At 36.9% G+C, this 15538-nt stretch overlaps 1 protein-coding gene across 1 annotated transcript in view; it reads right to left on the reverse strand.

The window, feature by feature from the left end:
• Nucleotides 1-1354: 1354 nt before the first annotated feature.
• LOC121878918 (piwi-like protein Siwi) overlaps nt 1355-15538 on the reverse strand; it is a gene marked incomplete at both ends in the record, with an annotated part of 21147 nt that continues 6963 nt past the window's right edge. Inside the window, 4 exons of the mRNA XM_042385349.1 lie at nt 1355-1523; nt 10463-10582; nt 10841-10997; nt 12574-12715. Coding sequence (XP_042241283.1) covers nt 1355-1523; nt 10463-10582; nt 10841-10997; nt 12574-12715 — 588 coding nt within the window. The remainder of the gene's footprint in view (nt 1524-10462; nt 10583-10840; nt 10998-12573; nt 12716-15538) is intronic.

Consider the following 15538-nt stretch of genomic DNA (forward strand, 5'->3'; position numbering starts at 1 on the left):
ATTGGAGGGTGTGTGTGTTGGTGGTATTGGAGGGTGTGTGTGTTGGTGGTATTGGAGGGTGTGTGTGTTGGTGGTGTTGGAGGGTGTGTGTTGGTGGTGTTGGAGGGTGTGTGTTGGTGGTGTTGGAGGGTGTGTGTTGGTGGTGTTGGAGGGTGTGTGTTGGTGATGTTGGAGGGGGTGTGTGTGTGTTGGTGGTATTGGAGTGTGTGTGTTGGTGATGTTGGAGGGTGTGTGTGTGATGTTGGAGGGTGGGTGTGTTGGGGGGTGTGTGTATGTGATGTTGGGGTGTGTTCCTGACACACACACACACAGAGGAATTAAGACAACATGCATCCAGTGAGGGTCTTGTTGTGTTACTGCCTGGTGGCAAGATAAACACCAGCTGTTGAGGAGAGCTTGGCAACATGGTGCCACTCTATCTTTCTAATCACTCACACCTTTCTGCTTTCTCACTCCATATTTTAAAATATTATGTAATGTATTGTTAAAGAGATACAACTTCGCTCATTTATGCTTATCACAATCTCCTTAAAAATACTTAAGGTTTCGTCTTTAATTTTTATTCAGACATCTTCAGGTCATGAGACCCACTAATCCCCCACCAAAGAAAGGGTGACCTGACATTCCATCAGGTCAGAAATATGAGACAACTAATCCCCCACCTAACACTGCATTAAGTCAGGTCAGGTCCCCCAAAAAATACTTTAGCTTTCGTGCTTATTCAAGACATCTTCAGGTCATGAGACCCACTAATCCCCCAACCAAGAAAAGGTGACCTGACATTCCATCCCTGTAAAATCAGTTGCCTATGAAGATGTCTTGAATAAAGACAAAGACTAAGGTGCTCCAGTGTACTTAGCTGACCGAGAGGTAGCAGTGAACCACACATGTGGTGGTGGCAAAACACAGACTAGCAGATGTAAACAAACCCGATGCACCAAGCAACTATTTAGTGAAATAGTTCAGCAAATTGAACGAACATAACGGAAAGCTCAGTTTAGCAGAAATTTTGATCTAACAACCAGGGATGGCTCAAATTAGTTCATTAAATCAAGAAAATACTGTATTTAGTTTGAATAATGGACAGCTACACCAACATTTTCTTTAAATCTATCAGCTATTTTTATAGAAGAGGGGTGTGGCTTAGGGGCCAAGTTAGCGTGGAAATACTATAGTTCATTATATCGGGGGTTTACTGGCTACGGAAACATGAATCCTGTGGAACATTAAATTGTGTACAATATAAAAAATGTGGACACTCAAAACCGATGATGACAATCCTGTGGTTGGTGAGGGATTAATAAACACCATTAGTAGGCTCCTTCATACAAAAAAGAAGATAATGTTAACTCACTTCTTATACCTGCAGCAAAATTATTTGTAAGTTCCTCCTGACTGCTATGGCATGATACTTGTGATAGGTATTGTGTCCATGTCTGATTTGTAGAAGACACAACTGCACCATATGACTGTCCTCTTGTAGCTTTATCATGGTAAGTATCATATCCAATAACCATAGCATTCTGAAAAAAAATTACATCATTTTTTATTTATAACACTTCAGGTCTACACGAAATGACCTAAACAAAACTTGAGGAACATTTCATGAAGCATTGTTCATAAGATACAATGTAATACATGTACACCACCGATTATCCGGGAACTGATGGTCCGGCACCTCCTTTAGTCCAGACAAAATTATGAGGGGGCACTAACTTCCCTCCCTCGCAACCTGGGTGAAGGTAGTTTTAGGCTTTGTTTTTTTTATCTCTTAAATGTAGCTGACTAAACTTAGCAGAATATAAATTGCATTGCTGGAATCCTTGTAAGAGTGATTAATTCGAGTATAAACATCACAAAATTTGCACAAGAGATGGAAATTTTAGTTTTGTGTAGTACATGTGTGTACAGTATTACCCCGCTTTACACGGTTTCACTTTCTGTGATTTCTCATTTACGTGGTACCTTGCCAGAACCGGACTTGAACCAGACTTTCACTTTCCATGGTGCATCTACTCATATACTACTCATATACGCAGTGAAGTATAATTTATTTTTTATTTTTTTTTATTTAGCTCATAAAATTCATACAAATTACCCTGCCAGAATATAATTTACATTGCTGGAATTCTTACAATATGATGATCATTTTGAATATAAACATCATGGATTTTGCATTAGACATACAAATTTTAGATCTAATGTAATAATTTGGTTTACACAAAGCAAATATTTTATCTTTTGTGCAAAATAAATGAAGTTTACATTCAAAATATTCCCTGACCTGCAAGGAATCTAGAAATGTCAATTATATTATCCTAACTTTAGTCTGGGTTATTATTTATTACTAAAAATGTAAATATACTATTTTCTCCCAATCGCTTCTCTGGTAGGGAGGGAAGGTGGGGGGTAGGAAGGGAGGGAGGGTGGAGGTGGGGTATTTTGATTGACAGATAGTGTCGTGAAGAATATTATTATTTTTTTTTATTACCTGAAGATATTTGTTTTAGCTCATAAAATTCATACAAATTACTCGGCCAGAATATAATTTACATTGCTGGAATTCTTACAATATGATGATCATTTTGAATATAAACATCATGGATTTTGCATTAAACATACAAATTTTAGATCTAATGTAATAATTTGGTTTACACAAAGCAAATATTTTATCGTTTGTGCAAAATATATGAAATTTACATTCAAAATATTCCCTGACCTGCAAGGAATCCAGAAATGTCAATTATATTATCCTAACTTTAGTCTGAGGTATTATTTATTACTAAACGTTAAAATCTAGTGGTTTCACCCAAACATTTCTCAGAGAGGTAGGAGCTAGTGAGCTGGGAAGAGGGGGGGGGGGATTTGAGTCCATTATTTGAATGGACATTAACCTGGCGACTGTATTTCTCTTAAATATTAATTGTGTGAGCATACCATCATAAAATTTAGATGTTATTTTCACTACATCATAGGTATTGTGTCGGAAAAAGTGGAGTTTGGGGGTCGGGTCAGTCTCTATTGGAATTAATCCCATATGTTCTGTTGTTCACTTTACGCGTTTCCGCGGTACCCTGTGGGTTCAATTGTTCAATTGACCGCGTAAATCGGGTACTACTGTACAAGTTTTTTAACTCATATTTTTAGGAAGATATATGTAACTTTCTTCATTTATTTTTACTCTTTTACATGCACACACCATCCTAAATATATATAGTGAAAAAGGCAAAAGAAATAATTGTCCTAAGAGTAAACCTGTAATAAGTTAATTACTAAAAATTTTATCTAGTGCAGACTGTGATATTACAGTACAGTATACAGTAGTACCCCACTTAACGCAGTCAATAAAACCCACAGGGTACCGTGTTAAGTGAAAACCGCGCTAAGTGAACAACAGAACATATGGGATTAATTCCAATAGAAACTGGCCTGACCCCCCAAACTCCACTTTTTCCGACACAATACCTATGTTCTAGTAAAAATAACATCTTAATTTTATGATGGTACATGCACACAATTAATACTCAAGAGAAATAGAGAAATACAGTCGCCAAGTTAATGTCCATTCAAATAATGGACTCAACTCCCTCCCCCTCTTCTCACACTACACTCCCTGGCTCTTCCCTCTCTGAGAAATTTTTGGGGGAAAACCACTAAATTTTAATAAATAATACCTCAAACTAAAGTTAGGATAATACAATTGACATTGCTGGATTCCTTGTAAGACCAGGAATATTTTGAATATAAATGTCATATATTTTGCACAAAAGATAACATATTTACTCATAGTAAACATTATATCTAAAATTTGTATGTGTAATGCAAAATCTATGATGTTTATATTCAAAATGATCACCAAATTGTAAGAATTCCAGCAATGTAAATTATATTCTGGCCGGGTAATTTGTATGAATTTTATGAGCTAAAACAAATATCTTTAGTTAATAAAAAAAAAATATTCTTCATGACACTATCTGTCAATCAAAGTACCCCACCTTGCCCCCCCCCCCTCTTCCAACCATGCGGTCAGTCCCAACCCTCCCCCCCACCCCCCACCAATCCTCCCTTCAAGAGATGTTGGGCGAAAAAACTAAATTTTAACATTTAGTATTAAATAATACCTCAGATTAAAGTTAGGATAATATAATTGACATTGCTGGATTCCTTGTAAGACCAGGAATATTTTGAATATAAATGTCATATATTTTGCACAAAAGATAATATATTTACTCAGAGTAAACATTACATCTAAAATTTGTATGTCTAATGCAAAATCTATGATGTTTATATACAAAATAATCATCAAATTGTAAGAATTCCAGCAATGTAAATTATATTCTGACCGGGTAATTTGTATGAATTTTATGAGCTAAAACAAATATCTTCAGTTAATAATAATAAAAAAAAAAATTCTTCACACAGTAACAGATGGTCGGTCGGTCCCCCCCCTCCCCCACACCAACCGTCCCTACCAGATGTGTGGGAAAACCAGAATATTTACCTTTTTAGTAATAAATAATACCTCAAACTAAAGGTAGGATAATATAATTGACATTGCTGGATTCCTTGTAAGCCCAGGAATATTTTGAATACAAATGTCATATATTTTGCAAAAAAAATAACATCTTTACTCAGAGTAAACATTATATCTAAAATTTGTATGTCTAATGCAAAATCTATGATGTTTATATTCAAAATGATCATCATATTGTAAGAATTCCAGCAATGTAAATTATATTCTGGCCAGGTAATTTGTATGAATTTTATGAGCTAAAACAGGCAGTCAGGCAGGGTGGCGGGTGGGGCGAATCTAAAAATAGCTCTCAAGCCGGACACTCACCGCGTATACGTGGAAAAAACCTATGTTAAGTGAAAGTTCGGCTCTGGCGAGGCACCGCGTATACGGTAAAACGCGCGAAGCGAAACCGTGTTAAGCGGGGTAATACTGTACTAAAATTAATCAATATCTTACAAAAATTACAGCAATGCAAATTATATACTGTCAAGTCAATTCAGTGACATTTTATAAGGGAAAAACTAAAACTCCTTCTAGTTTGATTACCCACTTTGTTATCTCCCCTCTCTGACAGCTGCCAACACGTCAACCCTTCCCTTCCTCACAGCCAGGGTGAAGGCAATTTATGCTTAAAGTTTTATCCTATAAACCATCGCAGACTAGACTTAGCAGAATATAAATTACATTGCTGGAATCCTTGTAATACAGTGATTAATTTGAGTATAAACATTAGGGGGCAGTGAAATTTTGCTCAAAGCTGCACTCTTCAGGCATTGTTCCTTATACATATCTAAGACTCCATGCCAAATTTGAAGCTGATATGTCGAGGTTTAGTCTGCCACATTTCCTACTGAAATTTTTAAATTTACCTACAGTACTAGCCAAACAGCCGCTGTGGCGGTGCAATGTTCTGTTCAGTGTTTATCAACTTTTTTTTCATATCTCTTATTTCATTTAAGTTGTCTTGTTGCAGATGAGTATGGTGCTATGTCTATATAATTCAGATGATTCAAGAGATATTCCTCTCGTCAATACTGATGCTGATTTTGTCCCTGATCCAAGGGCTCTGACAGACACCAATTCACAGAACCGGACAAGACTCCCTACACTGGCTGCCGCTTGTGACCGATACTTGATTAGTGATTATGCTGGAGCTGCCATTGCTACTGCCACCTTAACTGACTATGGCATTATCACAAAGGATGACAAGAGTCAGGTTATTGGACCACATAAGCTGCGGGATGCGAGACAAAAATACCGATTTAAGAGGCAAGAAATTGAAATGGCTAGTTTAGATAATTTTACGTCACTTTATTTTGATGGTAAGAAGACCGCCACTCGTGTGATGATAAAGAATGAGAAGACCGAGAAATGGAGTTCGAGGATGATGGTGAAAGATCATTATGTCATCATGGTTGAGCCTGGCAATGAATATCTCACACATGTGACTCCCAAGACTGGACACGGAAAGCAGATTGCCAAAACTATTCACGAGTTTCTGGTGGAGAAAAATCTAACCCAGCAGCCCATTGTGTGTGTTGGTTGTGATGGAACCAATGTAAATGTAGGATCAGAAAATGGAGTCATTCATCATCTTGAAATGTTACTTGGTCACCCGCTCCATTATTTCATATGTCAGCTTCACGGAAATGAGCTGCCTTTCCGCGCAGTTTTTTATCACTATGATGGTAAACCAAGTGGTCCTGAGCATTGGCGTGGTCCCATTGGAAAGCAGATCAAGGAGTCTTTGTCTGAGCTTCCAGTTGTCGCCTTCCAGCCAGTCAGTTTCCCTGATTTCCCTGTGTTTAATGATGAAGTGGAGAAAGATCTGTCCTGGGATCAGAAATACCTGTATAGGATTTGTAAAGGAGTTATCACAGGTGTTGTTGAAGATGACTTGGCTGCTATTGAGCCAGGTCCTCCCTGTGTGTCAAGGTGGAACACCTTATGGAGTAGAATCCTCAGGCTGTATGTAGCAACATCAAGACCCAGCAATGAGTTGAAAAGAATTGTCATTACAATAATAAAGTTCAGTGCTCCAATGTGGTTTTACATCAAGATACACCCTTACGTAACACACGGCTCAAGGAACGTATTCCAGTCCCTGCTATATATGAAACACCTGAATAGTGAGGAGGAGACGATAGTGAAGAAGGCTGTCCAGAGAAATGCATACTTCGCCCACACAGATCAACTTCTTCTTGGTATGTGTGCAGATGAGGACATGACTGTTAGAGAAAAAGCTGTCTCAATGATAAGAAAAATTAGAGAGGAGAATCAGCAAAAGGAAGAATGCACTGGCAGATCTGAAGAGGAGGAGGAAGATTCTGATGCTGCTGTTGACGAGAATTTGTTAAACTATACTGATGAGGAGGGTAAAGATGGAGATGGGAATGAGGATGTGCCTCCTGTAGTTAACATGAGAAAGGTGGTGACTCCGAAACTAAAGTGGCAAGCAAAAAACTATCATTCCATGATTAACTGGAGGAATGAACTCAAGACTGAGCCTCCTTACATTGCTTCTGTCAAATCTACAGGTTTATGACATTCTTGAGACACCATTAGTGGTGCCCAAGTGGCCAAACAGCACTCAGGCGGTCGAGAGAGGCATAAAAGTGATGACTGAAGCTTGCACTGAAGTGACGGGATACGAATCGAGAGATGGATATATTAAGCAAAGATTATTGTCTAGGAAAATGATGCCAAGGTTCCGCACAAAAAAGAATTTCAATATGAACTTGTAATGATTTTCTATACGGTGTACCTGTAAAATAACATGTGAATTAAATCGATGTCACCCATGTAAAATTTATCATTATCCTGGAAAACATTAAATGACACCTAATTTTTGGTATACACTAAAAGTTGACAAAAAGTCGTTCGCGATGCGGCAGGGTAAGTATGCATGAAATGGCATGAAATTTTGCACAGGTGTTTGTTACAGCCATACAAACGATGCCTGAAAAGTGCAGCCTGCAACTCAAATAAAAGTGTTTTTTCCCTGCCCCCTAATAAACGTCACCTAGTTTCATTTAAGTTTCTAGTAGTCCATGGTGCTTTAGAGATATGGGAGGTGTATAATTAGTGGGCCAGAAGTGTATTGTTGAATTGTTATTATCTGACCTCGGACCATCCGGCAAGGCTTTGGAACCAAGGGTGCCGGAAAATCGGTGGTGTACCTATATAAAACTTACTTAATATTATCAAATATCTTTTCTAACATTAATCCCAACTTATTCCCTAAAAATTTACTCGTTTAATATAAATTCCAGCATGGTCATACCAAGCTGAGAACACTGCTTCGTGTCCATTCAGCAAAGTTAAGCAACATTTGGTCTGGGTAATACTTGGATGGTAGACTGTCTGGGAACACCAAAGGCTGATGGCATTTAAACTAAAAGGACCTGACTGATGGCTTTGTAAGCTACCCTCGATCAAATTGTCTAAAAATCAATTACTATTATCAGCATTATTCGTGCAATATTTTTGTGTCAAGGTCTCAGTTTCCATATCCCAACACCTTATCTATTTAATTTTCTTGACAACCAGCTAAATCCAAGGTCCTTTCGACACAACTCTCAATGATCTTGTATTGCTAGGAGAGGCTTCAAGGCAGTATATAATATTCTGACTGTTCAGAGGAGCTGGGCATAAAGCAATGTCAACTCCAAACCCATTTTTGTTTTTCAGGGGTTACTTTTAAGTGCTACTCATGAAAAGGATTACAGCTTGACAAAAAGAGATTAAATCCTGAAATCCCATGCATGATTGACAATGTACCATGATTTACAGCATCTGCCAATCCTTCATGTCAGGGGCTGTCAAGTAATGTGCTGTTCAAATCATCTTTTCAACCAAAATTGGCATCTCTAAGCTATTTAAAGCGGACCCTCCATTTGGCTGTTCCCATTTGAAATAGGTTTAGAATAGTGGCCAAAACAGTTACCCTTACATCATCCACTGGAAAAAAGGAAGGGATGAAGGTCATTTGCTTCATGGTAGACAGCTCTTTTAATATTGGCAACTAACTAGGGATTCAAGCTTTTTGATAGGGTTCCTAAAATTGGAAGAGGTGATATATTAATATGACCCTTCAAACCTCCGTAAACAATCAGAGCCTCAAAGGAGTGAAATTTATGACTTATGAGGAGTAGGCAAGAAATCTGCTTACTGGTGTCCATGCCACCGTGCCCTAGTGTCTATTTTGACCCTAGGAAAGAAAATTTGGACAATGTGCCTTGTGGCAAATAACCTAGTGTATTTGAGTGTATTTGCGAACATAAGTTTCCTAAGGCTGAGTTGTGTATTAACACAGAGAATCCTGACTTGACATCTTAATGATCGGATAAAACTACTATATATACCTGTACAGTGACCCCTCGTTTAACGAACGCCTTGGTTAACGAAATTTCGGTTAACGAACTGCCTTCTATAAGGATCTTCAATTCGGTTAACGAACAAATATTCGGTTAACGAATTTCTTACAAACCGACCTCAACATGTTTTCGCTTGCACTGACCGGGCAACCAGCTTTAGTATCAGTCCGCCAATACATTAATCAGTTCTAGGGCTTAAATTCCATACTATTTTAGTAAATATCACTAAGTTTATACTATTCAATAATTTTGAAAGTTTAATATTAACTTTTTTAGTCATTTTAACAATTATTGAACATAAATGAAGGTAAAGAAACTAGTCTCTGGCGTGCCATCCAGCCTGTTAACACACCAGACAGGCGTTAGTCTCTCTCTGTTTTCAGTGGAGGTAACATCCTGCTTGAGACTCTCTTCAACTAAACGCTTTTTTTCTGTGTTTCCAAGCAAATTATTGGTCATTTTGAAATATATTTTACATATTGACAATATATAATGCAGTGCAGTGTTGATTTAAAGAAAATAATCTTGAAATACACCAAGAGAACTAAAATTTTATGGATGAAATGGTGCCATGGGGTGACTTCTCTTCCACCCCAATGCCTTCTCTTCTTCCTTCTCCTCCACCCCCATTCTAATTCCCATCATCATCATCATCATCCAGGAGCCTTCTACATACACACCTCAAAGTAAGTGAACTTTTCTACCATTTTTGTTGAATTTAGGAAATTTTCGGTGAGCTGGAACCAATTACCCAAAAACCCATTGAAACAATGGTTTCGGTTAACGAACGACCTTCTGGAACGGATTGAGTTCGTTAAACGAGGGGTCACTGTAATTTAAATCTTAACCTGAATGGGTGAAAAGGCTAGTAAACATTTAGCTTACAGCAAAACCTGAATGGGTGAAAAGGCTAGTAAACATTTAGCTTACAGCAAAACAATCTGTATGTTCAGTATGGTAGTATACAGTATATCTGCCACCAAGCCTTACAAGATCCCCAAGCAATGGCAGCTCTTACAGGGGGCGTTAGCAGTGAGAAATTTCTCAATTCACTTACGAACCCCTTTGGCAATAAAACAAAATATATGTATTAACACTTAGCATTATGCCAGTCTATCAACAATACACCTGGCAAACTCACTCACACTGACTGAATATGTATGCCTCAGCGATATACTCCTGTACTGTACCTGTATTATTTTAATCAATAATGGAAGAATTTCTTAATTTTCTAAGATATCTAAATTATTGTCAGTTCATAAATTAGGTATAAGCATACTGAAGTTAGAATTTTGTAGTTAAAAATAGAAAAATGCAGTCTTCATATAATTTAGCAAGTACACAAGTGGAGTATACTGTGCATATATCACACCAACAGGCTCTCCACAAACTTAGTAACATAAATGACTGAGAAATTGGAATGACAGTGTTAAACTTAAATTAATTTGTGGATTTGCATACATAAAATAATAAAGGTGTCTTTGATGAGATTCCGGTTACTAAAATTATATTAACTAAAAAAAAGAGGACCTAAAACTCCTAAAGTGACTTTGGTTTCTTATTTACTTACTTTAAGAGGAATTGCAATATTCCAAGGTTCACCACCCAGCTTGCAGTTTATTTGAATTGCTACCTTTGTTGCAACAGACATCAGGCGTTGTTTCTTTAATAATGTCCGGCTTAGAATGCACTGAAATCCAAAGAAATAATTACACATTATAGCTCTGAATTTATCTGTCTAAAGGTTTATGTAATTGTTTTAGTAAAAATAAGTTGAGCTAATTTGTACTCAGGACAGCATAAAATATCCCAAACTACAGTACATGGCACCTACAGTATAATTGTCCCAACTAACCCAAGCTTTTTCTTTGATATTGACATTAGAATGCCTCTCATTTTTCAACAAGAAGCACCAAATACTGTCAGTTACTCGTGTTAATTCACTGACCTGACTGGCGATGCCCATTTTAATGGAGAGGTGACGCTTCACAGCATTATATCGATCAGCACGGTTGTTTGATAGAAGTATCAACACAAGCTGCTTTCCTACACATTGATTGAACACACCGATATACTCATGAACACTATCACCTTGCAAACCAAACCTGGAAATGGAAAAATATTTCTTTTAAACTGTAAAGCACACACTTATTAACATAACTGCATGGATTGTGAGCTTAGTTAAGGAGAGACTTAACAAACACTGGTACCTTTTGGAGCCAGGGTACACCCACTAAAAAATTATTCGGCACCCGTGTCATATTGTACCATGCCATAAGTGAGTCGAATAATTTTTAGTGGGTGTACAAATACCTCGCCCGCTCCTCCTTGCGTCTCACACTGAGCAAGAGAGAGCAGGCAGACCCATATCACTTGCTACCCAGTGAACACCTCACTTAAGTGTTCTCCTATAAGTGCACAAAGACAGAGAAGGTACAATATACTCTCAACTGAACTCAGTACCTGTGAAACTATATTTTTCTACAATAAAGAAAAACCAGCCACTTACTAGTTCCAGAACTAATACAAGGCATATATATATTTGTGTGTGATATAAATCTATAAAAAAAGGACCAACACAGCGAGATAAGGTCCAAGGATGTTCGCTAGATACTAAATCGCGATACGTAGATATATACATGTAATCAATGGGGAAAATAGGGTTAGGTTCTGGAGGCCAATAAAGGTGACTAAACTTGACATAAACTGGTACAGTCTAAAGTTAGCAAAATATAAATTGCATTGCTGTAATCCTTGCAAGACAGCAGATAATCTATAGACATATTTTGCACGAGACAAAAATTTTAGTCCTTTGTACTAAAATGTACAAAATTTTTACTACATTTTTTATGTCTATTGCAAACTATAGCATGTTTATATTCAAATTAATCACTATCTTACAAGAATTCCAGCAATGTTAAATATTTCCTATTATGTCATTTCATTGAAATTTAATAAGAGAAAAACATCAACTCCCCCTATACAGGTATGACAGATAAATAAATACCACTAGGTAATGGTTGTTTGCGCTCCTGCCCAGCTGTCATAAAAAATCAACTCCACTCCGACTTCCGGTAAGGGTGACTGTGGTATTAAGCTTAAAGTTTTTATCTTATAAAATGACACAGACTAAAGTTAGCAGAAAATAAATCCATTGCTGGAATCCTTGCAAGACAGCGAATAATGTGAATATAGACATCATATATTCTGCAAAAGAGATAAAATTTTTAGTCTTTTAGAGTACAGAACATTTACGTACTGTACAGTTTTTCAACTCGTATTTTTGGGGCAATTTAAGGGATTTTTAGGAGGGTTTTTGACTTCATACAGTTTTTGGCTTTGTGAGGTCCCAGGAACATAATCCCATGTAAGTTGTGAGTCTACTACAAATAAATTTATCGCTATATATGCAGCATAGGAAAATTTCTATAATTTTGGTAGCCGCGATATAAAATAATCGTTGTATAAAGTCGCTATATACCCCGACACTACTGTACTGTATTTCGGTACCAAAAAATTAAATAGATTATGATGGAAATGCATCATTTAGCTACACAAAACATTAAATTGAATTAATATTTAAATAATGATTGAAAGTTTTTGATAAATGAAGGAGATTTACTGATAATTAAGCCACAAATCATAACTTATGTATTATTCATAATGATCTACATAACTTACATAGCTGGATTCTTAATCATCATTCCCATGGGTGCTCCAACACGTTGTACACTGGACAACAACTCACGTGCATCAGTAGCGAACTTCAGTGGGAAAACAACTGCCCAATTGTCAAGTCCAACAGGTAAATTGAACTTCAGACCTGAAAATTTAAACAACTTACTACTTCTTAATCTCTCATATATACTGTATTTAATGTTTCTGTCTGTGTGTGTGTACGCATTTGTCAACCCATCACCCCCCTCCCAGACACATGATCTCCACATATTTGATAAAACTTAATAAGTAATACAGTAGTACCCCTTAACGCGGTCAACTGAACCCACAGGGTAACGTGTTAAGTGAAAACTGCGTTAAGTGAACAACAGAACATATGGGATTAATTCCAATAGAGACTGGCCGGACCCCCAAACTCTACTTTTTCGGACACAATACCTATGTTCTAGTAAAAATAACATCTTAATTTTATGATGGTACATGCACACAATTAATACTTAAGAGAAATAGAGAAATAGAGTCGCCAAGTTAATGTCCATTCAAACAATGGACTCAACTCCCCCCTCTTCTCACACTACACTCGCTGGCTCTTCCCTCTCTGAGAAATTTTGGGGGGAAAACCACTGGATTTTAATAAATAATACCTCAAACTAAAGTTAGGATAATATAATTGACATTGCTGGATTCCTTGTAAGACCAGGAATATTTTGAATATAAATGTCATATATTTTGCACAAAAGATAACATATTTACTCAGAGTAAACATTATATCTAAAATTCGTATGTCTAATGCAAAATCTATGATGTTTATATTCAAAAGGATCATCAAATTGTAAGAATTCCAGCAATGTAAATTATATTCTGGCTGGGTAATTTGTATGAATTTTATGAGCTAAAACAAATATCTTTAGTTAATAATAAAAAAAATATTCTTCACGACACTATCTGTCAATCAAAGTACCCCACCTTGCCTCCCCCCCTCTTCCAACCGCGCCAGATGGTCAGTCCTTCCCAACCCTCCCCCCCACCTACCATCAACCCTCCCTACAAGAGAAATGTAGGGTGAAAAAACTAAATTTTAACATTTAGTAATAAATAATACAGTAAAAGTCCAAAAATCCGGATGCCAAAAATCCGGACCACCTGAGAATCCGGACTTTTGGAAAACTAATTATTTTTTTTTTAGCGGGCTTTTGTGTGTGCGCATGCGTGAGCGCCACAGCTGCACAGCGACAACAAGCGACCACGTGGTCTCCACTTTAAAACGAGCAATCAAACTGTGACAACATACCGTATATACTCATCTATAACCCCCCCCTCGTTTATCTATCGACCCTGATTTTTTGACCAAGAAATCGTTAATTTATGATATTCCTCGTTTATAGTTCGACCCACGTTTTTGAGGGTAAGCGAACAACAAAACCTTCAGTAAAAACGCTCTACGTCCTATAAACTGAAACACGAGTGTCGAAGGCAAATTGTTTACCATTTATTATTACAACACTTTACACTGAAACGCAGGTAGTTTCAACAAAAATATTGTATATTTCCATTCAAGTACAGTACTCCCTCTTTATTGACGGATTTTTTATCGACGGTTTCGATTATCGACGGATTTTTATTTTGGCTTTATTTGAACTCTGCGGGCCTTGTTTGTACTTTCGCCGCTAGGCGGCACTAGTGGCGTGACTAGCGTCTACCCGCGGCCCGCCTGACTGGTCAGGCTTTTAATAAGCCTCAATCATCACACTTGTATATACTGTACACTGTATTGTTTACTGTAAGGACCGATGTTCACTTCAATAAATGAAATCGTAAGTTTGCTAGTATTTTTGTCCACTTATTATATTATTATTTATACACTATTATTTAAGGTTATGTGTAAAGGAAACGCATTAATGCTTAAAGGTACATTTATTCAACATATGCTAATAATAGTTAGAAAAATTACGTAACCATCACGGTATCGACGGTTTCTTTATCGACGGCCGTCTACAGAACGTAACCCCCGTCGATAAAGAGGGAGTACTGTATTTATTCAAGTCAATTAGGAGGGAATATTATTGTAATACAACAGTTTTTTAACTAAACCATTCGAAAAGCGATTACGGTAACATCTTTTGAACGAAAGAAAGCGAAAGTCATTGCTTTCGTCACGATTTTATCCCACTTTCCACTTTAATACGTACGTAATTTCAGCAAAAATATTACATTTCCGTGAATGTATTATATCAAGCACGGTATGAATAGAATATCATTGTAATATAACAGAATTTTAACCGAAAACTATTAAAAAAACGAGTAACATCTCAAGAACATCGGAAGCTTAGGTAAAGTCTTTTGTTTTCGACATGTATTTTATCCTATTTTACATTGAAATACATCACGTTTCAGCAAAACTACTATTTATTTCCGAGAATATATTCATTCAGGCGCAGTTTAGGTAAAATATACGTGTGATGTAATAGTTTTTTAACTGAAAACGATTCGAAAAACACGTACCCTCTAGCCCTGTTCAAGGAGAGGACTGGGAGAAGCTGTTTGGTGCTGCAGACGATGACAAAGAAAATGATTTTGATGGATTTTAATGAAAATATTCAGAAATATGGTATCGTAGTATTTATTCAAGTCAATTAGGATAGAATATTATTGTAATACAGTACAACAGTTTTTTAACTAAACCATTCGAAAAGTGATTACGGTAACATCTTTTGAACGAAAGAAAGCGAAAGTCATTGTTTTCGTCACGATTTGATCCCACTTTCCACTGTAATACGTACGTCATTTTAGCAAAAATATTACATTTCCGTGAATGCATTATATCAAGCACAGTATGAATAGAACAATATTTTGAGTCCTACTCTTTCCATTTACAGATTACTGTACAAGCCCATAATAATGGCTCCTAAAGTAGATAAACTTCGTTGTGTGAAGAGAAAGAAGAACACGTTGAAATTGAGTGACAAAC

The sequence above is a fragment of the Homarus americanus genome, unplaced genomic scaffold (assembly GCF_018991925.1).
Source record: "Homarus americanus isolate GMGI-L3 unplaced genomic scaffold, GMGI_Hamer_2.0 scaffold14137, whole genome shotgun sequence".
In the NCBI taxonomy this organism is placed as follows: domain Eukaryota; kingdom Metazoa; phylum Arthropoda; class Malacostraca; order Decapoda; family Nephropidae; genus Homarus; species Homarus americanus.